The sequence below is a fragment of the Paralichthys olivaceus genome, chromosome 16 (genome assembly GCF_024713975.1).
Source record: "Paralichthys olivaceus isolate ysfri-2021 chromosome 16, ASM2471397v2, whole genome shotgun sequence".
In the NCBI taxonomy this organism is placed as follows: Eukaryota; Metazoa; Chordata; class Actinopteri; order Pleuronectiformes; family Paralichthyidae; genus Paralichthys; species Paralichthys olivaceus.
The window spans coordinates 2,398,134-2,416,227 of NC_091108.1; the positions used below are offsets into that span (position 1 = coordinate 2,398,134).

General features: G+C 42.7%; 2 protein-coding genes across 2 annotated transcripts; both read left to right on the forward strand.

Annotated features, from left to right (window-relative positions):
• The first annotated feature begins 806 nt into the window (after positions 1–806).
• pex19 (peroxisomal biogenesis factor 19) lies at positions 807–5,468 on the forward strand. The gene is made up of 8 exons (XM_020108186.2): positions 807–963; positions 2,122–2,210; positions 2,320–2,482; positions 2,570–2,655; positions 2,744–2,917; positions 2,997–3,167; positions 3,399–3,443; positions 3,878–5,468. Exons 1-8 carry the CDS (start codon positions 900–902, stop codon positions 3,962–3,964), a joined length of 879 nt encoding a protein of 292 aa, XP_019963745.1. The 5' UTR covers positions 807–899; the 3' UTR covers positions 3,965–5,468.
• Positions 5,469–6,355: 887 nt separating this feature from the next.
• On the forward strand, positions 6,356–17,796 carry copa (COPI coat complex subunit alpha). Its single transcript, XM_020108185.2, has 30 exons — positions 6,356–6,582; positions 6,931–7,044; positions 7,140–7,213; positions 7,731–7,811; positions 7,950–8,026; positions 8,239–8,348; positions 10,002–10,111; positions 10,852–10,951; positions 11,119–11,337; positions 11,516–11,666; positions 11,781–11,847; positions 11,948–12,023; positions 12,136–12,218; positions 12,319–12,544; positions 12,914–13,052; positions 13,180–13,342; positions 13,478–13,624; positions 13,748–13,937; positions 14,020–14,115; positions 14,399–14,487; positions 14,657–14,780; positions 15,067–15,156; positions 15,283–15,386; positions 15,536–15,682; positions 15,825–15,965; positions 16,074–16,256; positions 16,436–16,546; positions 16,676–16,837; positions 16,953–17,147; positions 17,399–17,796. The coding sequence occupies exons 1-30, from the start codon at positions 6,543–6,545 to the stop codon at positions 17,456–17,458; spliced, it is 3,669 nt and encodes a 1,222-aa protein (XP_019963744.1). The 5' UTR covers positions 6,356–6,542; the 3' UTR covers positions 17,459–17,796.
• The last annotated feature ends 298 nt before the right edge of the window (positions 17,797–18,094 follow it).

The window sequence follows — 18,094 nt, forward strand, 5'->3', positions numbered from 1 at the left end:
ATGAAAGACAGCAACAGCTGAAGTCGATTATTAAAGTTTGACCAATATATCAGAAATAAGATATCAGCAGCTGGATAAACTACAGTCATTGGACTTTTATCACCACCACTTGATGGCGCCAGATGTAAAGTGAATGTTTTGCCATTTTAATTAAATAGATTTGTGTTCACAATAAAGTAAAATGTATTCAAAATAACTTGATGCAATAAATGAACAATTCTCCAGAGTTATTTTAACATGTATTTTTTCCAGAGTTGCTTCATGATTTATTTTATATTGATTTATTTTATATTGAACTCAATATACTCACAAAAACAACAAAAACGCTTTATGATCATGTCATCACCTGTCAAACGGTATGGACCACATTTCCATAAGGATTAATTTTATTATTAGTATTATTATTATTATTATTATTTATTTTTTTTGTCATGTCACTTTGCTGTGTTATCCAAGGCCTGTGTTTTCACAGTTCACTCATTGTGCTCGTGTTGTTGTTTTGTTTAAATTGCATTAAATTCACACTTCATCGTATTAATTATAAGTTTCGTTCATTAGTTTTCCTCGCAGACTGTTTGTTGTTCAGGAAACACTGTTCATGTCCCATATGGAGAAAGAGCAACGGCGCCATTTTGGTTCTTTGACCGAAAGAATTAGAAAATCTGACGAAAGCGTTTCAGCGTCGCTTCCATTGGCCGCATTCTCTGTCAATCATACCGTTGAACCCGCCTTATTTTAAACACACATGGTTTTGATTGGTCGATGCTTGATACGTGGGCGGGGATCCGCGTCTGACTACCAATAGGAGCTCGCCGGTTGGTTAGTCCACTTTCCTGCAGGACAAGTGTCCGCGACATTTTTCTTCACTTTACGGAAACAGTGGGTGTTTGGAGAACATCATGGCGTCCGGAGCAGGAGAGCCGTCCTCTGGACACGACACAGAACTGGACGAGTTACTGGACAGTAAGACACGACACTAAGTATTTACGTGTAGCCGACATCAGTCCGGGTGGTCCCGGGTTGATACCGGGCTCTGTGGCTCTGGTTCCCTCGTTTCTCCTTGTTTCTGTGCGAGGTTAGCTCGTGTGCTCGCTGGGACCTCTGGCTTCTGTCCCAGATATTGACAATATGACGCCAATCCTCACAGAGCAGCTCGAGCTGGAGGTGTTGTTGTGATGACTGCTCTGTGTTCATCATGTGAGCTCACTGAGAACCGACCCAGAGCCAGAGAGAGAAGGTTTCAACACGATGTCGTTGTCCTTGAGTGTAATGAAGTGGATGACAGGAAGAGTTTGTGTCAGTGACACTAAAACCCAACGAGTGTTTCTGGGCTCGTGTTTGTGCTGACGAGCTTTGTTTGTGCATTTAATGTCGTCAACATTCAGTCAACTCGTGACTAACAACATCTGTTGTCCTGCCTGTTTGCGCTTTGTGACGAGAAATGTGAAACAACTGATACACACACATGTGCAATAACTATACACACACATGTGCAATAACTATACACACACATGTGCAATAACTATACATACATGTGCAATAACTATACTCACATGTGCAATAACTATACACACACATGTGCAATAACTATACTCACATGTGCAATAACTATACATACATGTGCAATAACTATACTCACATGTGCAATAACTATACATACATGTGCAATAACTATACTCACATGTGCAATAACTATACATACATGTGCAATAACTATACACACACATGTGCAATAACTATACTCACATGTGCAATAACTATACACACACATGTGCAATAACTATACTCACAAGTGCAATAACTATACATACATGTGCAATAACTATACTCACATGTGCAATAACTATACATACATGTGCAATAACTATACTCACATGTGCAATAACTATACACACACATGTGCAATAACTATACTCACATGTGCAATAACTATACACACACATGTGCAATAATTATACACACACGCTCCTGCTACAAACTCTTCTCTTCTTTCAACAAACCAGAGCGAGTGAGTGATCAACAACCACATGATCCAGAACAGAGCTAGGAACTAGCTATCAGCTACGTAGCTTGTCACAAGGTAACATTGACACAATCTCATGTCGTGTCTCTGTCTTTCAGGTGCATTGGATGACTTTGACAAGACACCGGCCCCTGCGGCCCCTGAACCTGCAGCTGCTTCCGCTTCAGCTAAAAGTGGTGCAGAGAAGGTCTGAAAACTAAATTATCACATACTTGCTTTTCTTTGACTACATCTTCTCCATCCTCTTGTCATTTAGTCACTGCTCGTGAATTAATTTGTACTGTTTCCCTGTGTAGCCACCCCTCCTTGAGGACTGCAAGCTCTTTGAGACTCTCTTTGAGGGAGAAATGGCTTCTCAAGCCAAGGATGAGTGGGAGAAGGCCATGAGTGAGCTGGCCCAGGAGGAGCCAGAGTTACTGCAGCACTTCCACAAACTGTCAGAGGCTGCAGGCAAAGTTGGTAAGGTCTTCACTTTGAATTGTTTTTGTGGTTTTTGATATGTCTCCTACTTACATAGCCTAAATGTTGCCTGTATGTTTTATTAAGGCTGTGACACTGCCTCCCAACAAGAATTCACCTCTTGTCTTAAAGACACCCTCCGTGGCCTGGCCAAAAATGCAGACAACCTGCAGGTGGGTGGTCAAGTCAGAATTGTTTTGAAACTGTTCAGTGTCATAATTAAATCAAGTTTCCAACCGTGTTGTATTTGGTTTCTTGTAGTCAACAGGACTGGCTGGAGACGATCTTGTCAAAGCTCTGGAAGGTCTTGGATTGGATGAGAGTAGCGAAGGAGGCAATGATGACGGGAACATTCTGCCCATCATGCAGTCCATCATGCAAAATCTGCTCTCTAAGGAAGTGCTTTATCCATCTCTCAAAGAGATCACTACCAAGGTATTATTCATTTCAGTAGAAGTTACCGTATCTTCTCTGTCCTTGTCAGAGTTGTAATAACTTTCACTCAACCTCACAGTACCCAGAGTGGTTGGATGCCAACAAGCCGAGTCTCAGTGCAGAGGACTACCAGCGCTATGAGCAGCAGGCCCAAATTATGGGAGAGATCTGTAAGCGGTTTGAGAAGGAGGAAGAGGGGGCGGAAGATAAAGAGGGGACGTTTGAGAGCATCATGGACCTGATGCAAAAGGTAGAGAAGTGATCTGTGTCTAGGTTTATTACAGTGTCTTTAGTCTTTTCTTTCTTGATTATTTACATTGTGAATCTGCATTTGACCGTTATAGTAACAGAAACATTATTTGCATGATGAAGATATCTTTATTAACAAGCTACTATTGTACTTGTTACATCTGCCGGGGATCTTAACTTATAGTGAATAGAAATTAAATGCATCGTAGATAATATATATTTGGTTTTACAGCTGCAAGACCTGGGCCAGCCACCCAAAGAACTGGCAGGTGATGCGGTAAGTAAAACAATTTATTTTGTGTCCAACTCAAACCATTTCTGCTCGTGTTTTTCTTTATGAACTCTTTATTTCTTGATAAAGAGTTTTTTTTTATCTTGATGTTGATTTAAAAAAATTAATTCAGAAACTTCTCGTGGATAAAATGATTTTAAAGGTATTTTTGTTTTCAATTAATCCAGAAAATTAAATAGAGAATAAATAAAGCTACTAAACTGCAAAGGTGAAAAGAATGACACAGAAAAATCTCAAATTGCCATTAACTCTATTTCCCTTTATTGCCTTCATCACACAGAAATATTGAATAAGTATCTATTAGTATGTACATAATAGGAAACTTGACCGTCGATAAATGTATTTAGTTTTAGAGTATTGACAATTTGCAACATTTATTAAGACATGAATGTGTTGTCTCTCTTCCTTTTCCCCTCCAGCCTCCTGGATTTAACTTTGACATGGAGTCACTCGTCCTCCCCGGAGGAGCCGGGGCCGGGGCGGCAGAGCAGTGCTCCATCATGTGAGCAGGTCGTGGTGCCGTCCATCAGAAGCACTGGTGCCAAAAGGGTCAGTCTGTGTGTGTGTGTGTGTCAGCAATGAAGATGAGACGACCGAGTGTAAAACAGTGGTCAGGCAGGAGTGTGACCAGACTGTCGACTCTACTCCCTCAAGTAGAAGGTGTGTGGATCGCAGAAACAACAGGAGGAGGCACGGGAGAGAACCAACAGGAGCACTGCACACACGTTCTTCTCAAGGAGCACACAACTGAGAACATTTTAACATCTCTGCATTAGTTTTTCATCGGTTGCTACATTCATAGTGAATTTTACCTGCATTCCTTTAAAAACAAAATACCACTGCCTGTTTTTCTATATTTGTTTTTACAAACAGTTTAACCTCATGGTAAAATCTATCACACCACCTCGCAGGTATAAACTGTGCCTTTGCAGAATGACTTTAATTTATTAATTTAGTTGCATAGTCAAATGAATCCATCAAGCGGAACACTTCACATGATAGTTTTAAAGTCATAGGTTTACAACAAGTTAGTCGTCATTCGCTGCTATTTAATTTAACTTGGTATCACACTTTAATCTCTCGTCAGGCTGTACAGGATTTGAATTAACGAGTTAACGATTTATTAACATGTGAAGAAATGAGAAAACACAACTGTACATTTGTTAATTATTTAAAGAATTAACATGACTAGTGAGGATTGAACACCATTTGAGAAGTTTGCAGCACTTTCTTTGATTCAGCCAACTAATTTAACAACACTCATCCTCTGAATATTAGTCCCCACTTCCAGGTATTGGTTTGAAATGATTGAGATGTTGATTGCCGGATGCCTTTGCTGTGGTTACAGTGATAATTATAGTGTAGAGTTACTGTGCAAAGTGCTTCCCTCGTGTTTCCCGGTGTTTTTAATGTGCAGAGTGGTGTTTTCTTTGGTATGGGGTCCCTGCTTGGAAAGAAAAACACTTGAGTGGTGTTCAGGAGTGTTTACCAACACTGTGCATGTCCTCGGTTCCCTCCACGTGTATAGTACAAAATGTTCTTTGCTGAAAAAACTGACAGGCATAGTAATAAAAATCAAATGAACATGTGTTAGGGCATCAACAGCCTGTTGGCACATTGCAGCGGTGGTTGGTGGGTCCGTTCAGTCCAGAGGCCACTTTTCACCAGCCGCTATTGCCAGTGGACAAAAGTTTACCGCTGTCACTACAGAGAGGTCTGGAACTCACACGACCATCAGCTCGTCAATAACTGTATAATAAAGGGGTACTACTGTGAAAGGATTCAGCCAGCCGTGCACTGAGGTGTGATCAGATGTACATCAAACACGGTTTAGGGGGAGGCTGCTGTGGAGGCCTGTGGTTTTCATCATGAAGAGGTGGGGGTGCAACCTATTCAACTCTCAGGGATGACACAAACATCCCCAAAGCAACGGTTCACAAAAACAACCTGCCATTTGACTTTGTTTTGTTTTGTAAATATATAAAATAAAATGATATATATCAACTTAAATTCTGTTGTGAATTATTATCAGTGGATGTGAGAGGAAGAATATGTATTCAGGTACTTTTGCTGTAATGAATTATTCAGTTTTATGCCTCCATTTCACTCCATTTGAATTAGTCTACCTTTCACTGGCCTACGTGTGGCTGAGGAGGTTTTATGTACACATTTAAAATATGATACTAATGTTGAACAGTGGATTAAACAATTCAATATTGAAGTTTTAAGTTAAGTTTGCCAAGTCGCTCCCTCGACTCAGCACACCTCTTCTCTTTGGCCTTCTTTTATCATCAGTATAATGATATATTGTGTATTGTTGTTTTCTTCTTATACATTATACTTTGTAAAGCTCCTGGGTCAAACAAGGAAATGTGCTGGATAAATAAAGTTGACATTTCAACTGTATGAATTTAAGACCAGAACATCAGAGCAACAGGACAAATGCGTTAAACAGCATGTGTACATGCTGAGTGCAATTAAAATCAATTATCATAATCAGATGAAGTACTTATACTATTTTCATATGCAGTAATATTTACACTCCCATTTATAAATACTCATTTGCACCTTTTGAATCTGTTGTTCTTTGTTTTTGTCCTTGTTTAGTTTGAGATTCTATTTTTCTTATTTCATTGTATTTATATTCATTTATGTTTATGTTTCTATTTCTCTAACTCAGACCTCAGTACTTGGTTTTATTTCCCATCATGCACCTCAGGTTTCGTAATGACAATAGTCGATACAGGAATCAGCTGTAGAAATGGAATGAAGATATAGAAATACTCATCTTAGATGAATCACTGCCCGTGTGCCCCGTGGAGCTCCGGTCTATGTGTTGTGTTTCTATGCTCAGCCGGCGTGGCGCTTTCTGCGTCACATCTTTCACTTCACAACTTTATTGTTCACAACCGGAAGACAGAACGGACGACGTGTCAGGAAGAAGAAGAAGAAGCAGGATCGGCTAAATGGTCGAAGGCGACGGGGCCGAGTGACTTCACCTCATCCCGGACAGCTTCATCCAGCCTCTGCGCGGTGTGGACTCATATTTTAGCGGAGAATTAAAAGAGCGGCCGCGTCGCGACGATGTTGACCAAGTTTGAAACGAAGTCGGCCCGAGTTAAAGGTAAGAGCCTCACCTGCTGTAGTTAGCATAGCAGCTAACGGGAGCTAGCTGTCGTTATCCGGGCTCAGGTTGTTTTTTTAATTAACTTTAACAAGAGTGTGTCAATGGATAAATGTTGTTTTTAAAAGACTCTTTATTTATATTATATATATATATTACGTCTTGTGTTCACATGTAGATATGTTGACCCCACCTGAATATAAAATTAGCTGTATAGCCTAGCTAACGTAGCAAACCTAGCCAAACTTCACTAGTTAACATGGTTCCCTTGCTTTTTATCGGGTGTAGGTGACCTCTCAGCTGGCCTGTTTATAAGTGAAGCTAAAGATCACATGTTTTACATTGCAGGTCTGAGCTTCCATCCTAAAAGACCATGGGTTCTTGCAAGTTTGCACAACGGAGTCATCCAGCTGTGGGATTATCGGATGTGCACCCTGATCGACAAGTTCGATGAGCATGATGGTAAAAAGATCAACGAGGAACAATATCTATCAAATAAATCCAGGCTGTGGTTTTCATCAGATGTGTGGTTTGAACTGACGTGTCTCCTCTCACAGGGCCCGTCAGAGGAATTGATTTCCACAAACAGCAGCCTCTGTTTGTGTCTGGAGGAGACGATTACAAAATTAAGGTGAGGCTGCTGTCACCGAACACAAATGCAACGAAGCTGCAAGGTTTACGCACAACATGTGTTTCCTGCAAAGTCATTCTGCACCAAAATGTTGTTTGTGTGCGTCCACTCCTGTGCCGTTCACTCGGACTCCCATACGTATACACTCAGGAGTCTCAGTTCCAGTCAGAGGGGCAGAAATGATTTTATTCACATCAATAGTTCAGTCTGAAGAATGTGAATAGTCCAAAATATCAGGAAATTGTTAAATTCTATCTTCAAGTTATAGCCAAACAAATTATAAACATAAATAGTGACTAGACAGAAAAAGGTTACAGAATTTATCAAAGTAGGAGATAACTTGTACAAACAATGAGGCATGAAAGTAAACATCTGCAAACACTCAGCTGGTGCAGCTACGTGACGGATCTGACCTAATAACTAAAGGCAGCTACAGCTTGGATTCAAACATCTATCACAGGAATTTTCTATAGAATTGTTATGTATACACATGAGTACATATTCCTGCTTTGACCAGGTTTGGAACTACAAGCTGAGACGCTGTCTCTTCACCCTCCTTGGACACCTGGACTACATCAGAACCACCTTCTTCCACCATGTGAGTTATTCTTTCACTGTAAATACATGTTTTCTATCTATGTCAAGGACCAGGGTGACAAAGACTCAATATCTTGTTGCTCATGTCAAAAAACAATCTTCAATGATTTAATTAATTAACCTTTTTCACTTTCTGTAGGAGTACCCCTGGATTCTAAGTGCGTCGGATGACCAGACTATACGCATCTGGAACTGGCAGTCCAGGACCTGTGTCTGGTCAGGCACACTTTTATTTTTCTATTATTGAAATTGGTATTACTTTGGGCCATGTCTGTATTACTGTGTTTCATGTGAAGTATCAAATAAACTCACTAAGCAGTTTACAGGTTTTAAGTGAAAGCATTTTACTGATCATGTTTGATTATCCCAGAAGCAAAACATCAAGGTAACTTCTGTTCTAAAACCTTGTCTTTGCTCTTTATCCACAGTGTGCTGACCGGCCATAATCACTATGTGATGTGCGCCCAGTTCCATCCATCCGAGGACCTGGTGGTGTCAGCCAGTCTGGACCAGACCGTGCGAGTGTGGGATATCTCCGGTGAGGGCTCTGGGACGGTGGACAAGAGGATGGCGGGCTGGGTTTTGGAAGAGGGGTGGGGGTGGAGGTAGCGAGTGGTAGGGAGGACAAAGAAGAAGCTGGAACAGGACGAATATCAAGTCCTGGACCACCTCTTCTGCCTCTCCAACTTGTAGAGGACAAATCTCTGTGGGCTATTTGCAGAAACACTTCTCCTGTCAGGACAGACAGGGACATAGTTTTAATGAAGATATTTACAGTGTGGTATTTGTTAATGAAATACTAGCCACTGGAAATGAGCATCCTGAATGAAGAAACTGTGAAGAAATCTGAAAGGTGGCAGACATATTTAAAAAGAAAAGTCACAAATAGAAAATGGGAGAAGTGTTTCTGTGCCTCTGCATGCTCTGATTTTTTTTGTTCTTGATGTTTCTTGCCCTTTCGTCTGCTTGTCTACTCACTAACCAAATCATTAACTGGCTGGCATCACCCCTCAAATTCTTCCGAACAATGTGAATCTGTAACTGTCTCCTCACCTCCTGGGATCTCTTTGCTTTTACAGTTTCTACCATTGAGCATGATTGCATCCCTCCATAGCATTTTTATGAACTAGAACATGATGTGCAGTTCTCATGTTTAACCAACCTCGCTCTAGGAACAACCTCCATTTAGCTTGTGACTTTGCTCTCATACTCTACTTATCAGAAACTCGTATTGCTTTCCATACTGTCGTTTTTACTACATTGCATCAAGAAAAATAACCACCATCGTTACTAACTGGTTTGGAAGTGCATCTTTTACAGACTTAATCTCAGTACAGATGTTAAAATGCTCTACTTCTCCTGGCACTCAATGCACGGAAAACCTAACATGAAATATGAAATATATATTTTTTTATATTTCTTGAAGCGTTATTCATCATATTGTTAACTTCCCTCTATTTTTAGCTGTAATCTAACTCTGCATGTGACTCAATCATCCCGACAGAAACATGCACGAGCCTCTAAACTCCAAACTCATATTTCTGACATCCATCGCCCCATCAGAGCACGCCTTTACAACGGCAGCCACCACCACCCACCCACCCAACCACAACCCCACCCTCATCAACCAAAGTCCACTTGCACTCCTTGCGTCCTCCTTATCCCATGCTCTCCCTGGAAACATCCACACCTGCACATGGGTTCCTAGTGTCATTCCTTCCCCCCCGTGTCATTTCTCTCTACTGCTGAGCTATCTGTTCACCACATTGATTTAACGGGCAGGAATCCTGAAAACGCAAGCTGTGTTTTCTCAATCGTTTTTTTCCCCCCTGATCAATTTGTTACTGGGAGGTAATCAGTGAATCTTGATCTGCTATCCAATCAAATCATGAGTAATTGTGATTTTTCTTCTGTATGCCAGTGATTCATTAACCCAATCAGCAGTTCTGCTACAACCGTGATTGTTTCCAGACCCAAGTTGGCAGGGGCTGAGAAAGCAGAGGATGTGTTGGTGTTTTTCCACCCTGTGTGTGTTCAGTAGTCCAGCAGTTCTCCCTCCTTTTAAAATCACTCTCTGTATTTTCACTGCTTCCGTGATATTACTTCATATTTGATTGTTGACTTGGATTGTCTAAAATGAATATGCTCCCCCTCCCCCCTTTGCACGTGGTGCTGTGAATGTTGGTTCCAGGTCTGAGGAAGAAGAACCTGTCTCCTGGTGCTGTGGAGACGGATGTGCGAGGCATCTCTGGTGTTGACTTGTTCGGTGCCTCGGATGCCGTTGTCAAGCATGTCCTTGAGGTAAGCAGAAACTTTCACATGTATGGTTTTAGTTACTTAGTAAAGGGATGACGAGATGTTGTCCTTTATGTGAATGTTTAACCGGTGACAGGTTAACAGGTGAGCTCAGTGGAAACCTGTTAAACTGAATTTATTTATGCCCAGAAATGTTCAGGGATGATGAAATTGATGGTGTTATTAAAATACTACTTTATTGTAATAATCTTCTGCCTGCAGCTGCAATAAAAAGCCTCTCATGAGACATTAAGTTAATCCTTTCCAGTAGCATAAAGGCATTTTCCAATTGGTCACTGCCTACCAAGTTTCAGTCCAGTTCACGGAAAATACCATGAACTGGGATTCATTTATTTTAAATGGGCAGTTCTCTTAATTACATCATGGTTTTCTGTGTGTTTGTTAGTCCTGAGCTTTTACTCTGCAAGATGGAGAAATGACCAGTCTAAGGAAATTAAACTTCATTGCCAGGTCTGGGTTTTAATAGTTGAAAGCAATGGGGAAGCTGGACACAACCAAGCACAGATACACTTCCGTCTTTGCACAGGAAATTGAAAAGGGGTGAACTTATGGAATCTATACTGTAAATCTTCTGTACCTTTGATACACATTCAAAATAGTTTGTTTTTATTCAGGTATAATGTTTTCCCAGAGAGGACAGTTAGTGTTAAGTGTTCAGTCCTTCATCCTGATTTCCAGCACTGGTGATGGATTTTTGTGAGTTGAGATTGTGTGTTCATGTTCAGGGCCACGACAGGGGAGTCAACTGGGCAGCCTTCCACCCCACCATGCCTCTCATTGTGTCTGGAGCTGACGACAGGCAGGTCAAGATCTGGAGAATGAACGGTGAGTGTTGTTACTTTAAGACCCTTGTCCACGAAAAAACATCTGCCTTCATCCATTAAAACAAAAATACTTCCATCACTTTTTTTTGGGATTTAGTTGTTTACATTCTCTTGTCTTACTTAACGTCCTTTATCTTCTCTAATGTCTCCGTGTCTCCCCCGGTTCAGAATCCAAGGCATGGGAGCTGGATACATGCCGCGGTCACTACAACAATGTGTCCTGTGCCGTCTTCCACCCGCGCCAGGAGCTCATCCTGTCCAACTCTGAGGACAAGAGCATCAGGGTGTGGGACATGTCCAAGAGAACTGGAGTGCAGACCTTCCGTCGGGACCATGATCGCTTCTGGGTGCTGGGTGCTCACCCAAACCTCAATCTGTTTGCCGCTGGTGAGTGGTGACACTGGTTTGAAAATCATAAACATTCAAATAAAGGAAAATGGATGTATTTCACTGTAGTATTGTAAAGACTATTTATTAACAGCAATGGGTTAACACATGAGTACTTTTTTAGGTATTACATATGTGGACGTGTCGCTCAAAGAGGGTCTGTTTTTGTGTCCTTGAGGTCATGACAGCGGAATGATTGTGTTCAAGCTGGAGCGCGAGCGTCCAGCATACGCCGTGCACGGGAACATGCTGTACTACGTCAAGGATCGTTTCCTCCGCCAGCTGGACTTCAACAGCAGCAAAGACACTGCTGTCATGCAGCTGCGCAGGTAGGTGCTGTCTGGTGTTTCTCACATCCAGTGAAACCGTCTCATCCCTCTCATTCTGAGAGGTTTCGTTCAAAGTGTTTTCTAACATGTTGTGTTTTATGCATTTTGTTGTAGTGGGTCTAAGTTCCCAGTGTTCAGCATGTCTTACAACCCAGCTGAGAACGCTGTCCTGCTCTGCAATGTAAGTACCTCTCAATCAAAAACACACTTATCACTTACTTTACGCATCATATGGATGTATATGTCCATGTGTTAAATGTAATGCTCTGTACCTCCTGCAGAGGGCGACCAATCTGGAGAACAGCACATACGACCTGTACTCTATTCCCAAAGAAAGTGATTCTCAGAACCCCGATGGTAATGAAACATATTCAGTCGGAAATGTTTTTCCTCAAATTTGTCATTGACTCATCATTCAAGATGTGGATGGAACGCACAGTAAAATAACATACACTCTGTATTTTCTTAGCACCGGAGGGGAAGAGGTCGTCTGGTCTGACAGCAGTCTGGGTGGCCAGGAACCGATTTGCCGTCCTGGACCGAATGCACTCTGTAAGTCCAGTTACAGGTTTGCTAAGTGTAGCGTTTTGAAATGGAAGCTCTTCATTGGTATTTTTATTTCACTCTTTGTGGAACCCTCTCTCCGTTGCAGCTTCTGATTAAGAACCTGAAGAATGAAATCGTGAAGAAAGTCCAGGTTCCAAGCTGCGAGGAAATCTTCTACGCAGGAACGGGCTCGCTGCTGCTGCGCGATGCCGATGGCGTCACTCTGTTCGATGTGCAGCAGAAACGCTCTCTGGCCACCGTCAAGATCGCCAAGGTCAAGTACGTGGTGTGGAGTGCCGACACCAGCCACGTGGCTCTGCTCGCCAAACATGGTGAGTAGATAAGATGAATATCAGCTCGTGCAGACAGGGAAACTTATCAGAGAGACACAACATCTTTATCTGGTTTGTGATGCCACGGCTGAGCCTCTGGAACATTTCTAACTCACTGAGACATGAGACCTGTTCGGACAAACTTAGAATAACCACGGGCATGAAGTAAAAAAAACATTTTGTAACTCCAGACACAAGGATTTCTGCTCTCTTTAAGTGACTTTAGTATTTTACAATGTGGGACAAAGTGGTGCTACTCGTTCAAACACACTAAGATAACTAATGCCAGTTCTCAGAAGATTTTAAAATTCATGAAAAACCAACACAATGTTTGAGGGTAAATCTCCTTTGTCTCTTTTCATCCTGCAGCCATCATGATCTGCAACCGTAAGTGGGAAAGTCTCTGCAACATTCACGAGAACATCCGAGTGAAGAGCGGAGCCTGGGACGAGAGCGGAGTCTTCATCTACACCACCTCCAACCACATCAAATATGCCCTCACCTCTGGGTATGTGCTGTTGAGAAAGGCTGTTGTCACGCACTGCACTTGACATAATCATATTTCCAACCATTTAACTGTCATGATGGAAAATCCCACCGCAGATGTTTTATGTGTTTATAATATTTTCCTGCAGTGATCATGGCATCATCAGGACTCTGGACCTGCCCATCTACGTGACCCGTGTGAGAGGAAACAGCGTTTACTGCCTGGACAGGGAGTGTCGACCACGTGTCCTCACCATTGACCCCACAGAGTACCGCTTCAAACTGGCCCTGGTCAACCGCAAATATGATGAGGTGGGTCAGTGGTGATTGTTGTTTGTGTGAAAGGATGAGGTACTAAACCACTGTTTACCTTTTTAACTATTGTAACTGGCCACGATTTTATTCCAAAATACTGGTTCTGATAAAATCCTAACATCGTTTGTCCAGGTGCTCCACATGGTGCGTAACGCCAAGCTGGTGGGTCAGTCCATCATTGCCTATCTGCAGAAGAAGGGCTACCCTGAGGTGGCACTGCACTTTGTCAAAGATGAGAAGACACGTTTTAGTTTGGCTCTGGAGTGTGGCAACATCGAGGTAGGTTGCTGCCAGAGAAACTGTTTAATTAACCTTTTCTGAATTAAATTGTTACTCTCTAAGTTTGTGTTCTCCCTCTACTCTTAGCTTTCTTCATTCATTTTTTTTACTCCATACCTCCAGGTGGCGTTGGAGGCCGCCAAGGCCCTGGATGAGCGCAGCTGTTGGGAGCGTCTGGGCGAGGCAGCGCTGCTGCAGGGTCACCACCAGGTCGTGGAAATGTGCTACCAGAGGACCAAGAACTTTGACAAGCTCACCTTCCTGTACCTCCTCACTGGCAACCTGGCCAAGCTGCGCAAGATGATGAAGATCGGTGAGCGGTGGAGACTGTAGAGAAGGATTTCGAGTGTCTGATTCGTTCATATTGCTAATATCTGTGTTCTCTTCATGTGTAGCTGAGATCAGAAAGGACATGAGCGGCCACTACCAGGCGGCGCTTTACCTGGGAGACGTCAGTGAGAGGGTCCGCATCCTGAAGAACTGTGGACAGAGTGAGTTCACCTGTCACCATAAACTATATTCAGTCTATTATCATAATCTTGTGCATTGAACCTTGATTATCTCTCTGTCGACTCAGTGTTGCCTGCTGCCATGTGACCAATGACAAGCACCCTGTTTTCATGCTTGTGTTTAAGAGAAACATAAGAAATAAATATTTTGCCACATCAATAATGTGCTCACCTTTCAGTACTGCTTCCAAAATATCATTTTTTAAATAAGTTTTAACTAATGAACAAAGAGCCAACACTGATTTTGTGCATTTGTTGCGTGCAGAGTCTCTGGCTTACCTGACTGCAGCCACACATGGGCTGGATGAAGAAGCTGAATCACTGAAGGAGACCTTTGACCCAGAAAAGGAGACGGTGTGTTGGGGAAACATTCCCTGTACTTTCATTCACATCATGTGGACACGCATAACAAGCTGACTGACTTTTACTTCCTCACCACAGCCTCTGACAATAGAATCCCTCTCATGTTATTGTATTAATCCACCATTTTGGTTGTGTAATGATGGTGGATTTTGTCTTGTAGGTGCCTGAGGTTGATCCAAATGCACAGCTGCTGCAGCCTCCTCCACCCATCAACCCTCTGGACACCAACTGGCCTCTGCTCACTGTGTCAAAGGGCTTCTTTGAGGGAGCCATTGCATCGAAAGGTGGGTCGTCATCAGCCTTGACAGATGCAAATATAGATAAACTGTATATATTCACGATACGCGTGTATATAAGTACCTGTATAAACAGCAAACTATGTTCATTTTAATAAAGAGAACTGATCAGTTGTGACAGGTTTCAGTTAACTGCTTACCTAATACACAGCAGTGAGAAATGTTTTCCATCTTTAGTCAAAAATAAATAGGAACTACTTGAAGGGAAGTTGAGGAAACATGTAGCAGTTGATTTAAAAGTTAAAACAGTGTTTGTTTGTTTTTCCTGTTGTAGGGAAGGCAGGTCAGATGGCTGCCGATTTGGACATGGATGCTTCAGGAGCAGAGGGCTGGGGAGACGATGCTGAACTTCAGCTGGATGAAGGTAAATTCAATTTAAAGTAACATTTATCTGCATCTGTCAGTGGGCAGATTGGAGCGTCACCAGTATTGTCATTGTTAATTTTTCCCTCCCTTATTCTCTCTCTCTCTCGCTCTCTCTCTCTCTCAGATGGCTTCATGGACGCCCAGGAAGGATTAGGGGAGGATGGAATTGCGAAAGAGGAGGGAGGAGGCTGGGAGGTGGAGGAAGACCTGGACCTTCCTCCAGAGCTGGTGAGAGGAGCCTCATCATTACAAATCCTTCCAGGATTAAAACAGGGTTAAAACTAGACACCAGATAAACACTGATATATTTCACCTCTGCTCAGCACTTTGTTGTCATTGTCTTAGTCCACTGTCATTCTCTCGTTTCCAAACATCAGGACTTGCAAGCTGGTGGAGGCGGAGGAGCTGAAGACGGTTTCTTTGTCCCGCCAACCAAGGGCACGAGTCCGACCCAGATGTGGTGCAACAACTCCCAGCTGCCAGTGGACCACGTCCTAGCTGGCTCTTTCGAAACAGCCATGAGAGTGTGTTCACAATATATTACTTCAGATGTTTTGCTTTTTATTTTCTATTACTTCTTTAAATAAACATGTATGCACTGATTGGATATATATAAGCTTTTTAAACTTCATACTGACAGTAACCGTTCACCCTTCTCGACCACAGCTGCTCCACGACCAGGTCGGAGTTGTGAACTTTGGCCCGTACAAGTCTCTGTTCATGCAGACGCTAACCAGGGGCCGCAACTGTTACCTGGGGCTGCCCTCTCTGCCCTGCCTGCGTAGTCACCCCCAGAGGAACTGGAAGGTACACGCAGATGTTTGCCTGTGGGGGGAGGACGTACTTTTCTGTTTTTCCAAAAAACATTTTCTTTGTGAATCTAATAAGCAATCATACAAATTATTTATCTTTTAGGACTGTGGGGCAAAGCAAGGTCTGCCTGCTGTGGGCCTGCGCCTCTCGGACCTCATCTCCCGCCTGCAGCAGTGCTACCAGTTGACCACTTCTGGGCGGTTTGAGGAAGCTGTGGAGCGCTTTAGAGTCATCCTGTTGTCGGTCCCTCTGCTGGTGGTCGATAACAAGCAGGAGATCGCAGAGGTGAGGACCAGGCCAACTTTAAATCAGTTCAGTCCAGATGTCTGTGGCTATCGACCGCTCCTACAGCACGAGAATGCTAAATATAACGATGTAGCTCATATATACTCCTGCATTCTGTATAATCAAAAAATATTTACAGTATTAAATGTGCATGGGTCACCTTTGTTATTGTGTTTCAGGCTCAACAGCTGATCACGATTTGCAGAGAATACATCGTGGGTCTGACTATGGAGACTGAGAGGAAGAAGCTGCCGAAAGACACATTGGAGCAGCAGAAGAGGCTGTGTGAGGTAAAAATCTGGAGTCAGGGCTGTTGGAGACAGACAATAACTTGTTTTGGCTCAAAGTTTACATCACGGTGAGTGTGATACATTTGTTTTCGGGCCTATACCAAGGTTTTTTTTTTTTTCCCCTTCCAGATGGCTGCTTATTTCACCCACTGTAATCTCCAGCCTGTCCACATGGTGCTGGTGTTGCGCACGGCCCTGAACCTCTTCTTCAAACTGCGTAACTTCAAAACAGCTGCTGGCTTTGCACGCCGCCTGCTGGAGCTGGGGCCGAAGCCTGATGTAGCGCAGCAGGTTGGTTGTGCGACTCCCACAGAAGCACTGATATTAAAGTTTTTATTTTTTACATGGAGCACAATTCTGTTTCTTAATCTTCTATCATAACGTTAACTCTCTCCCTGCTATTCAGACCCGCAAGATTTTGGCTGCATGCGAGAAGACCCTGACAGATGCACACCAGTTGAACTACGACCCCCACAATCCATTTGACCTGTGCGCTGCATCGTTTGTCCCCCTGTACCGTGGACGCCCTGTTGAGAAGTGTCCTCTGTCTGGAGCCTGCTACTGTCCCACGTACAAAGGCCAGATCTGCAGGGTCACTCAGGTAGATCTGCACGGCCATGTACAACTTAACAATCAACCTAAAAGGCTTTTCAAATCAAGAGAATGCATAATTTACATCCGGTACATCAGTATAGTCAAATGAAATCCAATACAACATGTCCAGTACTTTACTATGGTGTTGATTATAAACATATAATTTAATTTACACTTCTGACAGTTTCATCAAAACATAAATTTGTAAAGATTGGCTTTAAACTGTGTTAAAAACTTTCATTTTACTTTATTTTCTAGGTGACGGAGATCGGGAAGGATGTGATCGGTCTGCGTGTGAGTCCTCTCCAGTTCCGTTAAGAGGACATAAAGACGAAGACTCTGCTCAGCAAAACACATCCACACTTACTCTGTAGAAATAATAGCTATCGACACGACGAATTAAAGCAGAGATATATATATGTTTGATCACAGTGATGTGAAAAACTTTTAAACCCTTTCAACTATCTTAATTCAATGCACCATCTTCCCTGCAGAAGGCTTGTCTCTTCTTCGGCATCGTCTCCGTGCTGTGGCTGTATTAAACCTGTAATCATAACCGCTGTCTCTTTTCTGACCTCTATGAGATGATTCACTCGAAGTGAGCGACGCCGCTCTGTGTATCTGGAGGAAAATAAAAACTACATTTGTGAACGGAAGCGTGTGTTCTTGAGGTTCTTCTGATGTGGTTTGGATGCATGTGCGCTCACCTTGCGGCTGATGCGCTGGAGGAGGATGAGATTAATGTGTGGGTATAAAAGTGTCGCAGGGAAATTACAAATTCACTACAGGTCTGAGTCACCGGGCAGGAGAAGAAAGCTGAATTTTTAAAAAAAACATGGAGGTGAACTGAGTTGGGTGGATAAATATATTCACTGCAGGTAAAGATGTTGAACTGAGCTGCAGCTGTTATTGAATAAACAAAATGAAGCTGCAGAAATCAAAAGGTGCCATTTT